Source organism: Sinocyclocheilus grahami, unplaced genomic scaffold, assembly GCF_001515645.1.
Source record: "Sinocyclocheilus grahami isolate Dianchi unplaced genomic scaffold, SAMN03320097.WGS_v1.1 scaffold72.1, whole genome shotgun sequence".
Lineage (NCBI taxonomy): Eukaryota > Metazoa > Chordata > Actinopteri > Cypriniformes > Cyprinidae > Sinocyclocheilus > Sinocyclocheilus grahami.
Window position 1 is genome coordinate 790,429 of NW_015505251.1, and position 24,083 is coordinate 814,511.

The 24,083-nt window shown below is 37.9% G+C and overlaps 1 protein-coding gene across 1 annotated transcript in view; it reads left to right on the plus strand.

The window, feature by feature from the left end:
- The window catches only part of LOC107585604 (unconventional myosin-XVIIIa-like), a 116,731-nt gene extending 95,119 nt beyond the window's left edge, over positions 1–21,612 (plus strand). The window contains exons 32-41 of the mRNA XM_016272693.1: positions 2,214–2,360; positions 2,463–2,576; positions 4,874–4,990; positions 7,569–7,583; positions 8,518–8,703; positions 10,305–10,444; positions 11,057–11,101; positions 15,547–15,669; positions 16,520–16,593; positions 20,735–21,612. Of these exons, the coding sequence (XP_016128179.1) occupies positions 2,214–2,360; positions 2,463–2,576; positions 4,874–4,990; positions 7,569–7,583; positions 8,518–8,703; positions 10,305–10,444; positions 11,057–11,101; positions 15,547–15,669; positions 16,520–16,593; positions 20,735–20,814 (1,041 nt within the window). The 3' untranslated portion in view covers positions 20,815–21,612. The remainder of the gene's footprint in view (positions 1–2,213; positions 2,361–2,462; positions 2,577–4,873; positions 4,991–7,568; positions 7,584–8,517; positions 8,704–10,304; positions 10,445–11,056; positions 11,102–15,546; positions 15,670–16,519; positions 16,594–20,734) is intronic.
- The last annotated feature ends 2,471 nt before the right edge of the window (positions 21,613–24,083 follow it).

Here is a 24,083-nt window from a genome sequence, read left to right on the forward strand (position 1 = left end):
TATATACATCATCATGACTAGATAGACACGGTGAGTTTGTCTTTACTATACGTTACACGTTAGATGTGATCCCCCTCATAGTAACAATCCTGTCAGATCGTCCATCCTTTGAGTATAATGTGTAACGTTACAGGTCGGCCGATCTGGTTTCATGGTTAAAGTAAAATTTTTCGACATGTTTCTGTGTTGTCCTTGCTCAGCAAAAGCATGGATGCGATGTTGTCTGGGGTTTGGCAAAAGGAGAGTGGGACGGTGGGCGGTGCTCGGGGTGGTGACTGAAGGCGGTGACTGTGTAGTTCTGACGTCAACTTTTTACGGAAGTCACAACGGTTCGTGAAAAATAGCTAGAACTTTAAGCAGGCTGTGTGAATTTTACTGTGGACTGACTGTTTTGAAACGTGTATATGGTAGTTAAATAGCCTCTAGACCTCAGTAATCGTGAAAAAAGTCAGGGAATTTCAGTTTTGACAATATGGGACCTTTAAATAACGTTTTCCTAATATAAGGCCTTAAAAAGTCTTAAAATGTCTTAAATTCTGATTCAATGGGTCTTAAATATTTTTGGTCTCATTACTGCTAAAATATCTTCAGTCTGACGGACCCAATGGCTGTTTACAATCATTGGACAGACCAAAGATTTTTTCTTCCCCGCGGTAAGTTACTGTGTCATCAGAGAGAATTGCAGTAAGTTAGCAGAATACAAGGTCGCGCTGAGGCTCACTCTGTTTGTCTCGAGACTTCAGAACAAATGAGCGTGACAGCACACATAAATTCAGAAGAAACACACTGAGGTAAAAATTCTAAATGTTTAGTTTATTCATAACATAATGCCTGTTTTTGCACTATTTCGCCAACAAAAATAATTCCAAACCAAAATTCTCAGTTTTGCGTCTCTGAGCAACATGACAGCGTTTTGTTCCTGAATGAATCAACTGTTTAAATGATTCGGTTAAATCGCAATGACTCCCTTAACAGTGACTTGCTGCCACCTACTGGCGGTTTTAATTTCACTTTTAAAGTATCTTTTCATTTTTTTAATTTTCAAATATCAGTATTCAATGTTTTATATTTAATATATCAAAACATTATTTATGCATTTGTAACATCAGGTTAAATGCGTTCATGTCGTGCATTAAACTGTGTGTAAATACATCTCTAAATGCCTCTTCAGGTGCAGCTTATGTCTGGATTGCAAAGATGAATTTAGTTGATACTGATTTCATTTGCTTGGTAACAGCCCAAATGTCTTATTATTCTAATTCACTGATTAAGTGTAAGAATTTGACTCAAAAGATGACGCACACTTATAGAAAAATGGCTTTATAAAGGTAAAAATCTATTTAAACTTATTGGAAAAGATTCATTTCTGTCTGACCACCACACTAGTGTAAATTATTTAACCTGACATATAGCAGCCCTATAGTGTGTATTGAATGTATTGATAAATTGTAATAATTTGACATGAAAGATGATGCATACATCTAAAAAGGTTAAACATAGGCCTTTGTAAAGGTAAATATGCAGATTTAAGTATGTAAAAGCATGTAGCAGCCCTATAGTGTGTATTGAATGTATTGATAAATTGTAATAATTTGACATGAAAGATGATGCATACATCTAAAAAGGTTAAACATAGGCCTTTGTAAAGGTAAATATGCAGATTTAAGTGTGTAAAAGCTGATAGAACACTGATGAAAATATTGCTTCAGAATAAATTGTTTACTCCACCAAAAATCTAATTGATTCAAAATAACTGCATGCAAATATCATGCTGACATGAAAAGTTCACTGTCTATCGTAGAAATAAATATAATTTATTACAGCATGATATTTTGTTTTCTTTTAAATTTTTACACATTAAATATTACATATATGTATGTAATAAAAATGTGTATTTCCATTACAGGTTTAGGTCTTAAATTTTATATAAGGTGGTATTAAAAAGGTCTTAAAAAGTCTTAAATTTAACTTGTGCATGTCTGCAGAAACCCTGTATGAGAAGCAAAATAAAGAAATATGGGTGTGTAGTGTACCTACTATGAAAAATAAAATATAAATAAAAAATATAAAATAAAATTAACACATAATTCACTTTGTGAAAGTTATGTACAGTACTGTCACAAAAATAAAATGTTTCTGCATTTTCCTCAAATAACTTGCTTAAAGCGTATATTTATATATAGCCAGTATATAAACTGTCTTTGGTGTTTCAGGTGAGCCACAGAGATGTGGAAACAGAAAAGCGTCTGAGGAAAGACCTGAAGCGCACAAAGGCCTTGCTGGCTGATGCCCAGATCATGCTGGATCACCTGAAGAACAATGCTCCCAGCAAGAGAGAGATCGCTCAGCTCAAGAACCAGGTCTGTTCTTCGGCTCCCCTGGGTTCTGTAGTTAACACATCATATATGACATCCAGTCATGAACATACATTTTATTTATGTGTGTGTGTGTGCTCTTCACAGCTCGAGGAATCAGAGTTCACGTGTGCTGCTGCAGTCAAAGCCCGAAAGTCAATGGAAGTGGAGATCGAGGACCTCCATGTCCAAATGGATGACATATCTAAATCCAAGCAGGCGGTAAGTCTGTCTGTATTTGAAAAAGAACAAAACCGAGTCGTTTTGCTTCTTTTATATTAGAGTCATCTCACACACAGAGACAAAGGACACTACCTGTCTTCATCCACCATAGGTGGCAGCCAGGATGTCATTTAAATTATTTACCACGGGGAAATGATTTCTGCCCATAATGGCACGTTACCGATGTCGGCTCTAATTTGAACAGGATGTATCGGCGTGAAATGTATTACACTTTAATAATTCTGTCATTGATTCAGTGTTATTTCAGCGTGGAGAAAATTGTGTAATTGTGTCCTCGCTGTAGCGTATTATGAAGTGATATCAGGAGAGACGGATGCAGCCAAATTCTGCAGATGCTGTTCCCCTGACACTGTCTCCATATTGTTTCGCCGCCTGTCATATTTGCTCAGCTCTCTGGAGCAAGAGACACTCTGACAGAAGGGTGCAGTGAACATTTTAATTTTCTATAAAGCCGCAGCCATGCTGAAGCATTGTTTTGGTGCAGTGTTTTGTGGGCATTGCTAAACCCATCTCTCTTCAAAATATTGTCATATTGATTAGCAAGACCATGATAAATGGTCATGATCACTGTGTGATTAGCTTCAGGTCTGTCTGTCACCCCTCCCCTCCCCGGGAGCTCATGGATTTCCACTAGAGGATTTGAAGGTGGCACATAGGTTTGATACAATACACCTGCCAGACAGAGTTTAAAGGTGTGAAATGGAACTGTACAGACTATAGGGAATATCTTTTAGCAGTATCTTGTGTTAAAAGAGAACTGGATTTTCATTTCTATGTAGACATAATCCTGCAAAGCCAGTCCATGCATGTCATTTATGAAAACTTAAAAAATAGGTTATTGAGAAATCATCATAATATTGATGCCATTACCACAAGCACACTATCATATGGCCACAAACATTCACACAACTGTTCAGAAGTTGGAGGTTGTGCGATTTTAAACTTTTTAAAGAAGTCTCTTATGCTCACCAAGACTTTTATTTAAAAAAAATGTAATATTGTGAAATATTATTACAATTAACAACAGCTCTTTTCTATTTGAATGCATTACCAAATGTAATTTATTTTATTTTATACTGTTCCCAAGTTTGGGCCTAGTAAGATTTTTTTTTTTTAAATGTTTTTGATAATCTAGTCTGTATTTATTTGATCAGAAATGCAGTAAAAACAGTAATACTGTAAAACATTATTACAATTTAAATCAATGTTGAAAACAGTTGTGCTGCCTAATATATTTGTGGTAATCATGATACATTTTTTCCAGGGTTCTGTGATGAATCGAAATTTCAAAAGAACAGCATTTATTTGAAATAAAAATCTTTTGTAATATTATAAATAATATTATAACGCATTTACTGTCACTTCAAATCAATTCAATGTGTGCTTGCTGCATAAAATGATTAATTAAAAAAATCTTACTGATCCCAAACTATTTTATAAGGCAATTTTTACATTTAGTAAGATTAACCAAGTCATTCACTTTTAGGCCTTTTAAAGAAACAGTAGGAGTCTGTTTTTGATCAAAGAGGGTAAAAATGGTGATATTTTTGGTGCATAATAGGGAAACAAGTAAGATTATCTTTAAAAAGTGCAGAATATAACCCCTTTCATTTTAATTCATTTGTCTTGATTTGTTAAAGAGATGGAATGTGTGAAAGAAATTGCAAACTGCTTTCATGAGGATGTTTTTACAAAATGTAATTTCCTGCTTTTATGCTCACTAATTCATAAGTAATGTACGACGTCTAAATTTTTTGCTTTTACTAATACATTTGAAAGTTACTCCTCAGAGATTAGCTGCCTGTATTGTTGAGGTAATTATTATTGACCTCTAATACTGTTTGACAGAGCAGGCAGTGAAATGTTCATCTCTAATTGGGAGACGGTGCTGTGTTCTCAGGCAGTAAAATACAATGCAAGCAGCTACTGTTTAGTGATGGGGTGACAGGAAAATTATCTCTTTAAGGAATTAAAGGAGCTGGGCTTTCAGTTGCTGAAGTCAGAATGGTTACATGCGTATGTTCTTGACATGCATAGGGCAGAGGTTTGAGTCTGACTGCGTTGAGTCTGTGGCCTATTCGCTGCTGTCTTTATCAATAAAAATAGCTTAAAAAAACATTCTGGCACCCAATCAGTTCCTGATGCATAAACTTAAGACCTGCTAAAACGTCAAGCATTTCAATCAGATTGATTGTTTTCCATTTCTTAGACATTTTTTATTTCAATTTGCAGTCATATTTGTGTTTGTCTTATGCTTTTGTTTGATTTCCATGTAGCTTGAGGAGCAGCTGAGTCGATTGCAGAGGGAGAAGAATGACATGCAGTCTCGCATGGAGGAGGATCAGGAGGACATGAACGAACTCATGAAGAAACACAAAGCCGCTGTTGCCCAGGTAACTCTCAGGCACTCATGCTTGTCAGATCGCTATACAGAGCCTCTCTGTCATCATCGCACGTAGAGTAGATGTATATGTTTGTGTATGTACATTTGTTTTTTTTTTGTATCCTAAAAATTCAATGTGAATAAAATTGTTAATTATACATCAAATTAAATGACATTTAATGAAATATATTTAATTTATATATATAAATATATATATTAAATAACAGATTTATAGATGGATATATATCCGTGATATATAGTGTGTGTGTATATATATAATATAAAAATAGGCATTTTTCACACTGCACATATTTCACGAAGCCATATTTCACAGGTTACAGCATTCACAGCAAGCAGAGTACTATTGCATAGCAAGAGCAGCGTGAAACAGGCCTAAAAAGCATTTTTATTCACAGTTGTGTTGTCCTTTTTGATTATATAGTTTTTGACGCCGTGCATATTGCATGCTACATCATTTCAGCATGTTTGACATTTTCCAGTATGATTAATTGCTGTTTCTCTGCAACATGCTTCCATCATGCAAATCAAACCGACAACATCATTTAGCGTGTACAGATAGACCACTTTGTATTTCTCTCTTTGGTTGGTCGCTCGTGGCAGTGTGAAGGTGTCACTGCAGCGATTGTCATGTATTTGAGCGTGTGGGTTGATTGTCATTAAGAGTGTTTTAAACACAGCATGCTGCTATGGCAGCGATGTAGAGATGAGTGATGTGTCTTCACAGACCCTAAGTAAACAGATCCTCTCCAATGGAACAGCCCTATTCCCCTGGGTTTACTTCACCAGCTCTATGGTTCATTTATGGGAACACTGCACAGGTTTTGAAACACAGTCACAATCATACTTGAGGCATTTAGACAGTCTCGTAGTTAACTCTCTCTCTGCTTCATTTCACTCATGCTTCTGTTAACATGCCATTTATTGCTGCCATTTTTCTCTGAGATGTCATTAACAGACCATAAGATTGCTTGTCTGTCAGTAGTTAAATGGTTTGGAGTATGCTGTAAGATATATCACCAAAATAACATATGATCATTAGGGCTGTTTATCACCAGCAAAGTCACGATACGATACGTATCATGATACAGAGGCCACGATACGATGCATATCACGATACATGACTGCACTGAATTTCACCTCAGCAGAATTTAGAAAAACAGCTGTTTATCAAACACTACTTACTATAGTGCCATTTCTAACTATCGGCAGAGCAAACAGTTGACCTCTGCATTATGAAGGGCCTCCGAAACTGTACCACAGTGCAATATAGGTAATTGCATGTTTCATGTTTTCATTGTGCACTCCCCACCAGGTACAATATTCTGATTGTTTGCATCTTGTTTTTAAGCCCATAAATAATAATGTACTCATTCTAATAAATTTATATTGTAATGTACTCATTCTAATATGTTTAAAAAATAATTTACATTGCTGGTAGGTTATCATTGCACAAATTAACACACTCTCTACAATAAAAAAAAAAAATTAGAAGTGTTCTAAACTAACGCGCTGTCTTCACTGTATCTAACGCACACACGCTCAAGGCTGATTTATTGCTGATTTATACTCGATGCGTCCGCAAGTTTGCTTTGAGTGCGCGCGACGTCGTTTTGCGTGGCGGTGTGCACAACATTTTTTGTAACTTTCCGCGCAGCTCCGCTTCCGAAGATGCACGAGTTCATCTCAAAGCGACTCTAGCCGAACATGCACATCTGTGCCAGCATTTGTGTAAAACAAGCAGTTTGGTGTTAAGTTCAGTCACACACACCGATCACGTTGCGGCCGAACTCAGACATTCAGGAACAAACTTTTTAGTGCTGCCCCGCAGTTTTATCAACTAAATAGCTTAATCGCTCAAGAGCTACATTATCTTTCATTATCAACAAGGATCTGGTAGCATCATTGTTTCTAAAGGAATTAAAGCCATAGCTTTACTGTTAATAGAGAAACGCGGCAAAACGGTGGTAATTCATACATACACAGCATCTCTCTCTGTCGTAAATGAATAGTTGATGAATCACACTTTTCTGAGAATAGAAGATGGAAGTGGAGATCGCTAAACTGCAAGCTAACCGCTGTTTTCAGAAAGCAAGCGCGTTTATCCACAGTGGAGAGAGAGCGAATTTACTTTTTTAATGTAGAATCAGACTCCACCCCCTCAGCATTTGAATCTTTAATTATATGATCAAACTCCACTTCCTCAGCATTTGAATCTTTAATTATATGATCAGACTCCGCCTCCTCAGCATTTAACTTTTTTATGTAGAATCAGACTCCACCCCCCTTACCGTTTGGCTTTTTGATGATATGAACAGACTCCACCCCTCAGTATTTGAATCTTTAATTATATGGCCAGACTCTGCCCCCTCAGCATTTGAATCTTTAATGATAGGCTCAGACTCCAACCCTCTCAACCGTTGACTCTTTGATGATGGAATCAGACTACACCCCGTCAGCATTTGAATCTTTAATTATATGAACAAATTCTGATCTCTCAACGTTTGACTCTTTAATGATATGAAAAGACTCCACCTCCTCAGCATTTGAATCTTTAATGATATTGACAGACCAAACGCTTGGAGGTGAGTTGGCAGGATGCATGTGTTTATGTGGGATGCTGGAAGTGTCAAAAGATCAGCACGCAGGCATTGAAGTGTCAGATAAGGGTGAAATTAATCTACACACTCACCAGACCTTGCCCATTGGTCCACGCTTTATAGACCTTTAACTTTTGTACTAAAAGTGTTTTACAATTCTCCACCAAAAAATGTCACTATGAATTGAATGTGGAGTATTTCAGACCCCGTCTGTGTTTTTCAAATCAACAGTGTCAGTCCCACTTTTAAAGAGGAAATGTACATTTCATTTCATGTGTGATATTTTATGTTGCCGGAGGCAGCGGGTAATCGGTTTTTGCATTGTACACAACTAGTGTAATTAATGTGTTTAATTAATGCACATTATTTCAGTGTCTTGTATTGTTTGATTTGATGGGTTTTTTTGCTCCTTAAATGACATTTTCCAACCGCCAGTCCTCTTCATCGTTCATCTCTGTTGGGTGCTCCCACTCACCTGCAGAATTACAATTGGCACTCTGCACAAATTACAAAAGTCTACTGCGCCCACAGCAAAATCTGTCAACAGAAGCCATTTAAAAGCGCTGTTATTACTGATTTGTTGGACGTATAGCTTAGTTCAGGCTTGGGCAATGTTATCTCTAGAGGCAGCTTGTTTAAACCGTGCCCATCTGAAGCTGTAAAGAATGTCTGTTTTCCTAATCTAGATATTTCTGTTTCAATGCCAGCGCAGCCCACCTTTGGTGTGAAAAATCACAGAAAAGTTGCTGTGGATGTTATTTGGAGTTTCACACCATATGGATAGCTTGACAATCTTGCATATTTCAGTGCTAGACTTGCAGAATTCTGTAAACAACCACTGTCGGTCCAGAAACACTTAGGCGATGGTACATGTTCTTGCTCCGTATATGTGTTAAATAAATGATTGCGTCTTCTGCAGAGCCTTGTAGCGAGGCTGAAAGAGAATCTCGAGAAGTTGACTGAGGAACGAGACCAACGCAGTGCCAGTGAGAACCGGGAGAAAGAGCAGAACAAGCGTCTCCTGAGGCAGATCCGAGACGTCAAGGAGGAGATGGCCGAGCTGGCCAAGAAGGAAGCGGAAGCCAGCCGCAAGAAACACGAGCTGGTGAGAAGCCTGATCTGCTGTTCTGCATCACTGAAGTTCTCATTCTGAAGTGTCTTGAGGGGATAGTGCACCCAAAAAACAAAGTTCTGTGATTGTTTACTCAACCTCGTGTCATTCCAAACCGGTTTAACTTCTTTCCTCAGCAGAACATAAAAGAAGATATTTTGAGGAATGGTAGGAACATTAAAGCCTGTTGACTTCCATTGTATAGACAAAAAAAACTAAAACACTGAAACTTTTTCTCAGAATATCTTCTTTTATATTCCAGGTTTGGAATTACATAATATAATGATAAATGATGGCAATTTTAATTTTTGAGTGAACTATCCCTTTAAGCATGTGATGAAAGCAGAAATGTTACATACACCCTATATGGACCCCCTAGATAACAGGTTTGATTAAACCTCTTAATTCCAGACAGATTGTAAAATTATAGCATACAGTGACATTCTAAAAACATGGTGTGCAACATTTTGGCAACAGTTTGAAGAGGGCTCTTTTCTCTTCCAGCATGATATGAGGTCCATAAAGAAATGATTTACTAAGTCTGGTGGTGAGAAAGAAATTGATTGGCCTTCATAAAGTTCAGACCTGAACCCCTTTGGGATGAATAGGAACAGGGAGTCCACCGTCAATATTGCCTGACCTCACGGATCAGGGTCAAAAATGAACTTTTTTTGCCCAAGGCCACCATGGCTGATGAATGCAGAATTTTACTTTGCCAATTCAGATATAGAAAATAATGGAAGAAATGTATGAATTATTACATTTTGATAGATGTGTTCTGTTTTTCACAACTGAATTTATGTGAATTGAATATTTAAAGAAGAGTCAGTTACAAAATAAATAAACAAACAAACAATTAAATAAATAAATCATGATTTACTAAAGATGCACTGATATGAAAATTCTGGCTAATACAGTCTAGCTACTAATTATTTTGACCAATAATCAATAAATGGCTAATTCAAATTCTATTTTCTATTACATTTTGTCTTAACCCCCCCCCCCCCCCCCCCCCACCAAAAAAAAAACAATAGAAACATTGTTTCATTATACCAATACTACAAATTGATTTAGGCATCACAAAATTTTAATTTAATACAATTTTTATGTACAGCTGTTATTTTAGTATTATTTATATACTTTATTATATATTAATATTTTGAATGATCTTTTTTTTTATTTTTAAATTTTCATTTAGTTCATTTTTATTAGTTTGTTTTTTAAATATTTCTATAGTTTTAATTTATTTTTTTGCGTTAGTATTAGTAATTTTAATTATTAAACTTTATTTTTTAATTTAGTTGCCATGTAACATTTCAATTTTTATGTATTAAATATTTTTATCTAATATTTATATTTTTTCAGCTTTTTGATATTTTAGTTAACAGTAACAACACTGATGTACGGTGAGAAAAATGGATATTCACTCTAAGATTCATAAAAGATTACATTTAACAGTGTACTTAAATTATTACTGTTTTTTAATAATACCTTTATGGGAATGTTAGATGACCATAGCAAAAATAATCTAAATGTAGAAATAGGCAGAAACGAGTGCCTCTTAGTTAGACTGAAATCTAACCTTGTCCCTTCAGGAAATGGATATTGAGAGTTTGGAAGCGGCCAACCAGAGTCTCCAGGCGGATCTCAAGCTGGCCTTCAAGAGGATCGGAGACCTCCAGGCTGCTATTGAGGATGAGATGGAGAGTGATGACAATGAGGATCTCATAAACAGGTAACACTTGCTGCTTTGAGGACTCTTTATTTAATGCATGCCTCAGGAGAGCTTCTTCATGTGTATAAGTGGGTAAAAAAGAGATAGAAAAAGAGAGAAGACACTATCTGGATGAATGCACTGTTCACTGAGCTTTTGGAGACGGCAATCAGCGAGCCAGTCTCAGTCTCAGTCATCTCTTATTCACACTCTCTTAAATATTTATGCCTCGAAAACTGCCGCACATAATTTGCAGGTCCTTTTTTATGTACTTGGTCTCATCAGTCAGAGGAAGTCATCTCCGTTCAGTCTCATTCCGTGCCGCTCCGCTTCTCTCAGTGACCTGCACCTTACTGCGCAGAGCTGAGTTTATTTGCTCGTTTATGTGCGTAGAAGAATTCCAGTCACCCAAATAACAGGAAATAGCACCACACTCTCACTTCGTAACGGTTACATAGAGCAGAAGTCAGCAAAAGGTCAGAATTCTGGGTAAACATCTTGAGCAATATGTAGCGCTAGAAACCTTTACACCAGACATGATAAATATTCAATCTCAAGCTGTGTTTTTAAGACACTCACTTATTTCTGCTTCTTGTTTTTTATGTTTGTGTCTCATTTCCCTCCCACCTCTAGTTTACAAGACATGGTGACTAAGTATCAGAAACGAAAGAACAAGATGTGAGGAGTTAAAGTTTGAACTTACGTTAACATTAGAATTCTCCTTTGCCCTCACAGGAAGATGATGCAGTATACAATACCTTGCAGTCATTTTCGAGAAATGAAATCCAGAATAGGGAATATTCTGTATTGTAAATCTCGATTTCGACTCAAGAAAAGACTAGAAGCATCATGTTGATACTGCAACACACTTCCGCGCATGCCAACTAACATCACAAACATGGTTTTCTCCTTTTTTTTTTTTAATGCACAATGCCTCATACATAATGTATGCGTACTACAAACTGCATGCTTTTTCTAAGCCAAGCATGGTCCCTACTCAGTTACCCTCCCCAGAGACGATTTCCTTTCCCTGAACCCCTGCTTTGTAATGTTGAACTTTTGGATATCTGGTGCTTCATCATTGGGACTGGCATCCATTGACGGGTAAGAACCATTTTGAGAGCAGGCAGGTGTTAGTTACATGTCCGCAGGGTCCAAACTGTGGTCTATCCCCTGGCTGTCTAACTCGAGAGCCAGAAGGGTCCACATGCAGACTTGTTGGACGCTGCAGGGCCTTGTACAAACATCTGCGAGGGGTTGCTCTGCCCTCCCTCTTTCTTGGCCTTCTTTTACCTCTCTTTCTCTCTCTCGTTCCTTTGAATAATTCACACTTCTGTTCTTGGGACCTAGCAGCCTCTTAAGGCAGGAAAGGAAGGCGTGTTCCTCATCAATCTTTCAACCATGAGGGCTAAATAATGAATAACCCTCAAATGTCCTACAAAAAGCCCCCCAACTCATCTGGCAACGGCCTACAACAAAGTACCAGCCCTTGGCGTCGAGCCATTTCACTCCCCTGTCAATAGTCCTCGGTCCGCACTGTATGTCACTTAGAGCGTTTTCCAGTTTTAAAAACCCTTAAGCTCTAAGCACCACTTATTACATCATGTGAGAAAGTATTAAAAGCTAATGCCAGTCTGTGCATTACTGATCAGGTTTAGATGGATGTGCCATTGCAGAAATGTTTGTTTGAGTTCATGCAGGGATGTTGACCCTTCTGGCCTGATCATTTAATTGGGGAGTTCTTGTTGCTTTATTGTAAATAATACTGGCTTCAAGAGGTTTGTTAGCTAAATACAAACCTTAGTGGAGAACATTAGTAGAGAACTGATTATTCTGATTTTCCCAGCGCATATGTGAGAATAGACAGGGCATAACAAATGACAAATGAGGAGAACAGATATTTTGAAATGAGATATAATTAGGAGCACTGTTCCTCGGCCCCTTTCATGAGCGTATATTCTACTCATTAGCTAAATACAAACCTTAGTGGAGAACATTAGTAGAGAACTGATTATTCTGATTTTCCCAGCGCATATGTGAGAATAGACAGGGCATAACAAATGACAAATGAGGAGAACATATTTTGAAATGAGATATAATTAGGAGCACTGTTCCTCGGCCCCTTTCATGAGCGTATATTCTACTCCGTGACATGATTTAAAAATTGTGTTTACAATATATCATGAATGATTTGAAATATTTATGGTTAATCAGTGACGGCAAAATTCAGTGTCTTAGTGACTAACTATAAGTGCCGGAACATAAATGAATCGTAAAACATTAAAACTAAAATGTGCAGAGTAGATGCACCTAATTACATTCTAACTGAATAAGAGTTTTTAGTGTGTCCGTGTTATTTTAGCATTATATATACTACTGAAGTATTTATTCATATTTTGAATTCGCTTTTATTTCATATTTTTAGTTTTCATTTTATTTTTAGTTACATTTTATGTGCTTTTGTCATTTTTTTATATTTAGGTTAATTTATTTTTATTTTAGTATTTATATTTCAACTTGAACTTTTTTCAGTTACATTTTAAATTTCTGTTTAGTTTAACCTTTTCATATAATATTTATATTTTATTTTCAGCTATATTTCAATTAACAAAAATGTTTTTCATAGTTTTAGTTTTAGTTAACTATAATCCTGGTTTAGATACAGTGCAGACATGCATGTAAAGAGGCATTTGGCATGAAGGGAAATGTTTTTCACATTGTTAATAAATATTCAAGTACAGCTCTCAATCGATTTAATAATTGAATCAAGTGGTTAATTAAATGAATTGCAATTAGTCACATAAATTTCAAGTATTGTTAATTTTGCATTAGTATGTTCAGAAAGGACACAAAAGCATAGTAAAAGTATAATAAAACAGTAGTAGTCCATGCTGTCTGTTAATCAAACAAAGCTATCTTGATTTCAAAAGACTTAGAATATTGTACCCAAGTTGTATTTTTTATATATTATGACACTTTTATTGTTTTTTTTTGTCATTTTGCAGCTTAACAGCCCTAGTTCCCATTCTTTGTATTTGTGGTTTTGAAAAATTTTATTATTTTAATTTCACAGAAGATAGTCATGTTGGTTTGGAATGACATGAGGGTAAATAATAACCATTGCTTTAATTTTTTAGGAACTATTCCTTTTTCCCCTCAGTTATTTCATGTTTAGACAGATGTTAGACATGTTTTGAGTTCATATACAATTAAAGAAATTGTCAGAGACAAAGCCAGGAAACTGTTGCACAATATAAAAGTCCAAATTCTCCCCGTTTAAGGGTCAGGGCTGGAGAGCACGCAGGATAGAGAGAGAAAACAGAGTAGAGAGACGGACTAGAGAGGAAAATAGAGGGGTTGAGAGAGTTCTGTAGGTACTAATGATAAATGTAATAGCCTGTAACAGAGATGTACAACCAATGGAGGCACGTTGTCACAGACAATTAATGTCTCTCCTCTCTCACTGTGTTGTTTGTTTGTTCCCCTGGGCTTAGGTGCAGTTTAACTAATGGTATATGGTCAAGGACATAAATTGTGTGAGACATTTTGCATTAGCGTTTCATTACAAAGACCCTGCAGTCCAACTGTTTAGCGATGGGCCGGCTAGCAGAGCTCAAGGCTTATTCACACAACGTTCTCACCTCGGTTTACCTCCAGGGGCACTAGGGCTTACGCAAGAGCCAAAAGGGCTCTTGAAGAAATACATACTTTGGCACTCGTAAGTTGCCTGCCCGTATCGACGGAGCGCTACTCGTTTGACAGCAAATGATTTTGTCCTGAGTGTTTTCTCTTGAGTGTATCAGATCTTCTCATTTAGACCCTCTCTAGCACCCTGACTGTGAGCGTACAGTTAGTGTTTAGCGACATCTGCACTGTCTCGTGGGTCCATGCATATATAATATTCTCATATGCATAATACCACAAACGGAGAGCTAAGCAGTCCGGAACTCTAATGTCAGAGAAAAGCAGCTGCTACTTCAGAGTTAACCTTCTCTCTACGCCTAGGATAATGAGCTACTGTATGTAGTATAATTTCATAGGGAGATATTTGACTCCAACGGTGCTGGAGGACAATAACAATGATTATTAAAATTTAAATTGAAACAAAATTGTGAGAAAAGGCCCAGTTCGAAAGAAATCTTCTTTAAAGGTCTCTTGTCTGTGCATATATGGAGACGTTTTAGCGCTCTAGGTCCTTGAAGGGCGATTCATAGTTATTCAGTGCGGGGTGCTGTGCGATAAGTGAACGATAAGACTAATCTAAAGAGGCAGGGAAGCATTGACTTGCAAATCCAGCCAAACATAAATCCAATGGTTTTATCTGGTCCAGAGAAATGAGCAAACAGGACTGGGATTCACAGTGCTGCTTTCCGTGTGAGGTGCTAATGTATCTGCTCCCAGGGACATTCGGCCTGTGTTTACTCGTTCTTATTGACAGCGCAACACTTCCCCACAAATCCCATTCGTATCCAGAGATGCATGGTATTGGTAGCATAGTGAGTCAAGTTAATTGCAGTCCCAAAATGGCCCGTTCCTTCATACTGTCCTTTAACATGGTAGTCCAAGGCTAAATTAGCCTGAAGGCCTTCTTTATATAAAAGAGGATTTTTCACAAGCTTTGTACTACCTATTATTCCTAATTCAGCTTTTATTCAACTATGCATCACAGTATTTTTATTTAGCTGTTTCAATGGCTAGTTAGCCGCCAACTGCCTACATAGGTACACCTAAAATCAGGAGCATGTTAATGATCCCTTAAAATGCTGCCTCCGCAGGCAGCCAGCTAGATTTTAGAAATGAGCTATTGTCTGGTAAGCTACAGTCTGAATAGGTTTTCTCTTTAAATGCTCTCCTTTCTTCTGGTTTGGCTTGGAGTTGTACTGACCTCACCCTTTTGGATGCTTCACACATTACACAAAGCCAGCTAGCTGCAGGATACTGTTGTTGGACTATGAGTCTGACTTACTAACACATAGGCTTTTTCCAGGTTTCTAGAGTGCGGGCGCATGTTTCCGTTCTGTTGTGTCTCCACCGCAAATCCCTGTGTTCCTCCTACTAACAGTATTTATGTACAAACTCTGCTTGTTCATTTTATTGACATTCCCTCTCTTCCTTCTGCACAGCGAGGGTGCCTCTGATACCGACTCTGAGGTGGAGGGCCGCGTTGACGGAGTGAAGTCATGGCTGTCCAAAAACAAGGGCTCTGCCAAGAACCTGTCAGATGATGGTAGTCTGAAGAGCTCAAGGTCAGTCCTGCAACCTCATTTCCCCCTGTTACCCCACAGAATGGTTTAACCCAAACCCAATGCAGCAAGCTAGAAAAGGGTGTCTGGAAAAGCTAATCAGCTAACGCTAAGGGATTTTTCTGTTGGTATTTTCTAGTTTATTCTCCCCATTGTCAGCAGTTTGATAACAGAGGCTTATATAAAAGGGAATGGCTTCACAGGCAGATTAATGGATATGCCCACTGGCCAGTTGGCAAGCCAACCTATGCCTTTCTGCTGAAGATGAATGTCTTCCCACCGGCAGACACTTTAGATTTTTTTCTCTGCTTTTTACCAGAAGATTTAAGTTTGGCTCTTGAAGTTCTTGCATCTTTTTAAAACCTTGAACTTTTGATGCATAGTTTCTGTAAGGTGCAGGTTTATGGGAAATTGGTTACACATTACAATCTCTAATTTTTTATTAACATTTTCTAGCATAAATCATCCTGTAAAGGGAATTATAGTCTTTGTCAGTATCCGTTTTTATGCAATTACCTGAAACATGTCCACCTAAAAGGATCTTTTTGTCCACATTTATATGTAGATACCTGAGCTTATGGATTAACTATTGATTTTAAATCACAGAAGCTTAAGAGTCTTCCTTAAGTGCCTTGTATTCCCTGCTGTCACATCAAGCTTTCATCTATATTCTACCCTGTCTGTTTGGATACACCTGTACTGTTATTTCTCTCTTTGGGTGTCAGTCATCTTTTAATTTTTTATTCATGTATTTTCTCATTCTCATTCTCATATTTCCATCTCTATCCTCTCCTCCCTCCATCTGTTTGTCTTTCTACTCTGTGCACACCCCGTCTGCCCCTTCTTCATCTAGATTTGCTGTAAATGTTGACGGAAAGGAGGGAAAAGAGTGGGAACAGGGTAAAGAAAGGAAAGACAGTGGCAAAGGTAAAGAGTTAGAACACAGCAGGCCTGTGTCTGTCATGAGTTCCCTCAGCTACAGGAAACGCTCCAACATGAAGGACTCCATAGGAGGTAAGGGAGACGAAAGTTCGCTCCTCAACACCCTCAAAGAACAATCTGATTCCCAGGACCTCTCCTCCTTCCGCAAGAACAAAGCCAAGCAAGATGCTGAGGATGACTCCTATTCGGTCAACTCCTGGAGGAAGGCAGGAGATGATCTTGACGATCACGGTTCTGTCATCTCTCAGGCCTACTCGGAAGCGGCCAGTCGGGCAAGGAAGGGCATGGACAGCCGCTGGTCTGAGTTTGATAAGGAGTCCGTTGTGTCCTCTGTAGCCCCGAGCCGGGTTTCCACCTTCCGTACTGTGATGGACCTAGATGACGATGCTATTTCCAGCGTGAGTCGCATGAGTTCAGTAAGCCGGCGTCTGAGCATGCCTCGTCTTGATGATCGCCAGAGTGAATACGGTTCACCCATCAGCCCCAGCCTGAGTCGGCACAGCCCAGGAAGCCGTGCCGACTCCCGCATGTCACTGTCTCGCAGCTGTCGCCTCAGTGAATTTGACATGGACGATGATGCCCGAAGCACAGCATTCAGCGAGGGTCGCTCCAGTGCTTACAGCCCTCACTCCACCTCCGGCCGAAGCTTCTCCATGCCTCCGCAAGCCCGGACCACTGACTCCAGCCCGCCTGACGTCTTGGATGTCAAGCCGGTCAGTCACCGCAACTACCTGGACCCTGACCTGGAGGCCGCAATTAATGAAGTGTTAAGCTTCAAACCTATCAAGTTCAAGCGCACCAGCTTGGAAGAGTCTGAAGCGGAGAAAGATAAGCAAGGTGAAGTGGAGGATGACCGGAAGAGCGTCAGCAGCTCCAGGATCAGCAGAGACAGTGGCCGCTCTTCCAGCTTGCGCCGCTCTGCTTCAGCCGTGGACTTCATGCGTTCCAGCAGTAACCTCAGCAACCGCAGCAAGAAGGGCAAGAGCAAGAAGAAGAAGAAGAGAAGCCACAGCTCAGAATCAGACAGCTCTGACGATGACCGCAAGAAGAAGAGCTCCAAGAAGAAGAGTAAGAAGTCCAAGAAGAAGTCCAAGAAAGAGTCTTCGTCATCTTCCTCATCCTCTGAGTCTGAGTCTAGCACAGAGTCGGACTCCAGTTCAGGAGCATCCACTATTTCTTACAGAAGCTCCAGCAGTATCAAGAAAGCCCCTGGCAGGCAGGCATCAGGCTCTGAGGAAGAGCTGGAGCCCGAAGGCCCCTCTGAAGGAAGTCCCCCCGTGTCTAAGAAAGAGAAGAAGAGGAAGAAGAAAGTAGACAATCTTATGATGAAGTACCTGTACAGGCCTGACAGTGACTAAAGATAGCAGTAGGTGATACCTGGTGTGGAGTGAAGGAATGCAACAAGCATGGTGTTAAACTAATACTCAAGTACCTCAGTACCGTCTGATATCATTCATTGCGTTTTACCATAACTTTACTCTCTACTTTCAGTTTTCCTTTACACTGTGTTGATTCACTTTGTTACTCACACACATTTAAGTGATTTTTTTGTAGTTATTTATCAGTAGTTCTCTACCTTTTTGACTTGAAGGCCCTCCTATCTAAGCTGATATGTAGCTCTGTAGCTCTAAGTAACTAAACTTATATGATTTAAGACTTATTGGGGCCCCGTAGAAGTTTTCTGAAGCCTCCTTGTTGAGAACCACTGCTCTATATCATTAATTGAAATGTCTTTGTGATGTTGTATCTCCAAATAGCAGTGTAACTAAAGTTAGTTGGAAATTCTTTCTTTGGTCTTGGACATAATTAAACAGAAAATCGATTAGGACTGCTTGCCAGCAATTAACCTGAAGTTTGTATTATTATGACAAAGAGAAGATAAGACTCAGTGACACGAAAAGTTATCGTTGACTTTTGGAAGAGGGTGAGGTATTCATGCTTTCTCTACATCGGTCTGTTCGCTTTTGTATAATTAGAGGACACAGTTCATTTATATGTTAATTCACTGATAAGATTATGAGTAGACATCAAGAATATTTCAAGTTGTTTAAAATGGACCATAGATTTTTTTAGCAAGGGATTTTTTTATAATGCATCATTTTATTTGTATTCAACTCTGTACTGGCTTGACTGTGTATAGTCAAACAGCAAGAGGCTTGACTGCAATGGCACCTAAATCAATACTAGTAATATATTGCTGCTATATCAGTTATCAGTATATATTATTAGTTATTATACTGGATGTTTAAAGGGATAGTTCACCCAAAAATGAAAATTCTGTCATTAATTACTCACCCTCATGTCGTTCCAAACCCGTAAGACCTTTGTTCATTTTCGGAACACAAATTAAGATATTTTTATGAAATCTGAGAGCTTTCTGACTCTGCATAAACAGCAACTGAACTACCAAATTCAAGGCCCAGAAAGGTAGTAAGGACATCCTTAAAACAGTCCATGTGACATCAGTGGTTCAACCACAATTTTATAAAGCTACGAGAATAATTTTTGTGTGCAAAGAAAACAAAAATTCAAATTTCAAAAATGTCTTCTCTTCCATGTCAGTCTCTTTAGCCTCCGCCGTTCTGAGAACCCAGATGTGCTGCGCCTTGTTTACAATAAGAGGAAAACGCACACTCTACATAAAACTGTCTTCGTAACATGTCTGAAGATTTCAACAGAGAGGATGACTTTTTTGCCCAGCCTTATTTAAACCAGAATATACAGTCGAGGAACTAAGAGAGATGGACGTTCTATGTCAGAATGCATGCGTCATGGTATTTTATTTTTTTGCACACAAAAAGTAGCTTCATAAAATTACGGTTGAACCACTGATGTCACATGGACTATTTTAATGATGGTCCTTACTACCTTTCTGGGCCTTGAATGTGGTAGTTGCGTTCCTGTCTATGGAGGGTCAGAAAGCTCTCGAATTTCATCAAAAATATCTTAATTTGTGTTACAAAGATGAACAAAGTCTTACGCGTTTCGAAAAACATGAGGGTGAGTAATTAATGACAGAATTTTCATTTTTTGGGTGATCTAACCCTTTAATTGTTCATGGTAAATTCCCCCATTTGTACTTTTGATTTGTCATCTCATTCTTACTTAAAGGTTTAGTTCACCCAAAAATGAAAATTAGACTGTTTTATACTCACCCTTGAGGCATCCTAGGTGTATATGACGTTCTTCTTTCAGACAAATCCAGTCAGAGTTATACAACGTATATTGTATACAAGTACAGTGGGTACGGAAAGTATTCAGACCCCCTTAAATTTTTCACTCTTTGTTATATTGCAGCCATTTGCTAAAATCATTTAAGTTAATTTTTTTTTCCTCATTAATGTACACACAGCACCCCATATTGACAGAAAAACACAGAATTGTTGACATTTTTGCAGATGTTATGCAACACCCACTGACTGCGATGATAGAGCTTGGAATAGCCAGGACAATTTTTTATATAACTCTGACTGGATTCGTCTGAAAGAAGAAAGTCATATACACCTAGGATGCCTCGAGGGTGAGTAAAACAGTCTAATTTTCATTTTTGGGTGAACTAACCCTTTAAAGTTAATCTTCAAAACTCTAGTAATTTAACTAATATAATTTTTACAATTCAATTTACCACTGTTAAATGTAATCTTTAGCAAATCACAAAATGATTATCCATTTTTCATCTTGTACATAATGTTGTGATGCTTAAATTCACTTGTAGCATTCAAAATGATTGATTTAAGTTTTTATGTGTTTAACTTTTTATTTTATTTAGACAAAATAGTGTAGAATTTTAATATCAGGCATTTATACATTATCAGCCATAACACACAAAATAATTAACTTACCATTACAAAGTTTGGTATTTTCTTGGTATTTTTTGCTGTTTGCTTGTATAACTTCACTAACAATTATCCGATAAGGTGATGTTTCAGAGCACTGATTTGCATGTGATTTGTGTGGCTGCACCTCTAATGCGTCACCAACGATGATACTGAATTATAGGGCCTGTTAAATATTGTTACCCCACATTCAGAATTTTGATAACCCAACATTCCTTCAGAGATTATCCTCTTTGGTCTCTCTTTCCACACGCTGACCCTAATCAAAGCTTCTCTATCTCCCCCTCCAGCCCACCCTCCAGTCGCAGACGCTTCTGCCTTGACAGATCTGACGAGGAAGAGGAAGAAGAAAAAGAGGAAGGGAGCATAGGCCGAAGCACCTACCGCTCCCGCTACAAACGCAGCAGCTACCTGAACGACAGCGATGGCGAGACCACCGCGTAGCCGCCCCCCGCGCACACATTCACCTGCACTCACGTTCATAAAAAGGAGGACTTAATATCAGTGTCTTCCTTGAACCCGAATCCAGGATTTCAGCGAGAGAGGAGCATGATGGGACACACTCTGGCAAAGATATACCCCTCATTTCTTACGACTTGTTATTAGTATTATTTCACTTGTGCTTTGTGTTTAAAACTTTAAGGGGTTTGTACAGCATCATGAATCTCAGCACTGTTGACTCTTTCCTCTTTGTGTGCTTTTACTTCTGACGTTCTTCCTCTTCCTTTCTAAATAAGCAGTGACTAAACTAAACGCCGTGCTTGCATTCTTACTCCGGTCAGGATTCGGTAATGGATATTGCTTCAGGCAACACGCTACAGCCTCTTGCATGGTCAGGCCTGAGCCAAAGATACATGGCATCGTGTAAACGTGAAATTGCTGGATTTTTTCTGTTGTGCTAGATTTAAAAGAAAAGAAAACCAAGAGAAAAAGGCAAAGAAAGTATTGTATTACCAAAAAAAAAAAAGCAGCATTGTTTTAGGTATGTGAGCATATTAGTTTTTCGTTCTTGACTTGAGTCAAGGTGGGATTGATTTAAGACCACCTTCCTCTCTTCCCATCTTCGTGTTCATATGGTGAAGGATTCATGTATTTTGCTTGAGTAAGACAAGGAAGTCCATTTCTCCTCTAGGTTCTTCACTTTGTTTTGATGTTTTATGTGGAGAGGGAAAAAAAGCGATCAGGTCAATGATACGAGAAGAGGGCAGCGTTTCAGGATGTTCAGGTCTGGACTCTCAAACCTTTTCTTTTTTTTTTTTTTCTCCATAATATGCCTGTCTTGTTCTGTTTTGACTGAATTGACTAGGTGCTTGCTCATAGTAGACGTTGTATGGCTCAGCATATTTTTGTGGTTGTTGTTGTTCTCAGGCTTTTTTGTTTTGGTTATCATAGATGTCTGGCTTTCCCAAGGGAACGCCCATATTCTTGGCTATATGGGGCATTGGGGTAATTTATCATCCAACTCCACCGATGCTGGATAAACAGCTTCAAAGTTGCTTTTTGCGCTGATGTGATGCAACCAGAAGCACGAGATAGAGACGTTTGACAGAACCGATACTGTGAAATCCCAGCTTCCCTGCGGCATGTCGTCACATTGGATTCATCAGTATTTTTGGCCTTACCTAATGACTTTGAGACTCACTTGAACCTGTACGGACATGCACCCCTCTGATTTCCATCGTTGCCTTCTGTTGTTTTGTTGTTCTGCTTTCATTGTAGTATTTATGATCTAGCATTGATGGATTGAGCAAAGCTGGCAAAATATAAAGCAACAGCATATGAAATAGCGATGAAAGGAAGTCATTGCTTCTCTTTGATTTTTAAAGGGAGACCGCGTGTGTATTTTACATGGTTTTATAGACCCTCTGCAAAGGTCAACCACTTTATCCTCTTTTCTATGCAGTCAATATTGATTTTAATATGAAAAATTAGCATTTTATGAGGTTTCTGGCGAATTAAAACACGTGGCAACAAGATGCATAACGTTTGCTGGCTGTACACATTAATATAAAAATATATAAATATCTGTATGATTCATTCTAGCTTTCAGAATAGCTAATGTTTATTTTCTTTATTGAATAAATGACCACTTGATAAATAATAATTTTGCATTACAGTTTAATATATTGTAAATAAATGATGGTGATTGTTTTAGACTTGTTTCAACATGCTTATTTCATAATGCATTTTTTTTATTAGCAGACACAAAAGGGAAAAAAATCATTTCAGCATGTTCAACATTTCTCACATTTTAAAGCTGCAGTGTATTATTTCTGCACCATTAGTGGCATCAAAGACAATTTTTTTCAGTGAAATGATTTCAATAAAAAAAGAATAAACATTAATGAAATGGTTCATCTTAAAAGGTTTATCCTTAAATAATTAATTTATTGCAATGAATAATTGAAGTTTTCTAAATAGGTTTCATTAAACCTTTCATTATTTGGAATTTTTTTCATTATTTTTGACCCTGGACCACAAAACCAGTCTTAAGTCGCTGGGGTATATTTGTAGCAATAGCCAAATATACATTGTATGGGTCAAAATTATAGATTTTTCTTTTATGCCAAAAATCATTAGGATATTAAGTAAATATCATGTTCCATGAAGATATTTTGTAAATTTCCTACTGTAAATATATTAAAACTTAATTTTTGATTAGCAATATGCATGCTAAGAACTTCATTTAATTTTCTCAATATTTAGATTTTTTTGCACCCTCAGATTCCAGATTTGCAAATAGATGCATCTCGGCCAAATATTGTCCTAACTATCCTAACAAACCATACATCAATGTAAAGCTCATTTATTCAACTTTCATATGATGAATAAATCTAAATTTCGAAAAATTGACCCTTATGACTGGTTTTGTGGTCCAGGGTCACAAATATATAAAGCAAATACACAAATATGATGCTTAAATGCTAGGATAGGCTCCAGCATCACAGCAGCCTATGGACAAGCAGTTTGGAAAACATTATTGTTAATAACAAACAATAATCTGATTAATAATCTATTTGGCCACATTACTTTTAACTACATAACTTTTTGAGCCAATCACCAGTGCTGCAGATGGAATAATAATCACTTTGAAATGGCTCGAACACTGTATAGACCAATCAGAATAGGATCTATTTTTTATCATGTACTTTATTAAACGTTTCCCAAAATAAGAATGAAGTATATTTTAAATGCATGTCCTTGATTATGACATCCTGTCAACACACACACATACACAGGCACACAAACACTCATAATTTGTTGTCAGAGTTGGACTGCTATAATATAAAGAACTTTCCACAGACACGAGCAGCAACATAAAATTACAAGAGTGTTCAAGTTTGCACTGCAGATGACAGACAAAATATTTTTTTTCTGGATAGCTACAGCATGGTTGTAAAGAGTGAGCAGTGTGTGTGTGTGTGTATGTGTGTGGTTGTGTGTAGCCACTGCAGCATGAATGTGTTTTGAACATGAAAATAGATTGCCTACTTCATATCACCAGAGAGAAATCCAGACAGAGGGAAAGAAAAGCAGAGAATTTAAAATGAGTATGTGACGGACAGCTCCGAGTACAGAAATATAAAGACTCAAGGATGAAAGTAAACGGTCTTAGACTCGTGTTCATTTTTCATTCCA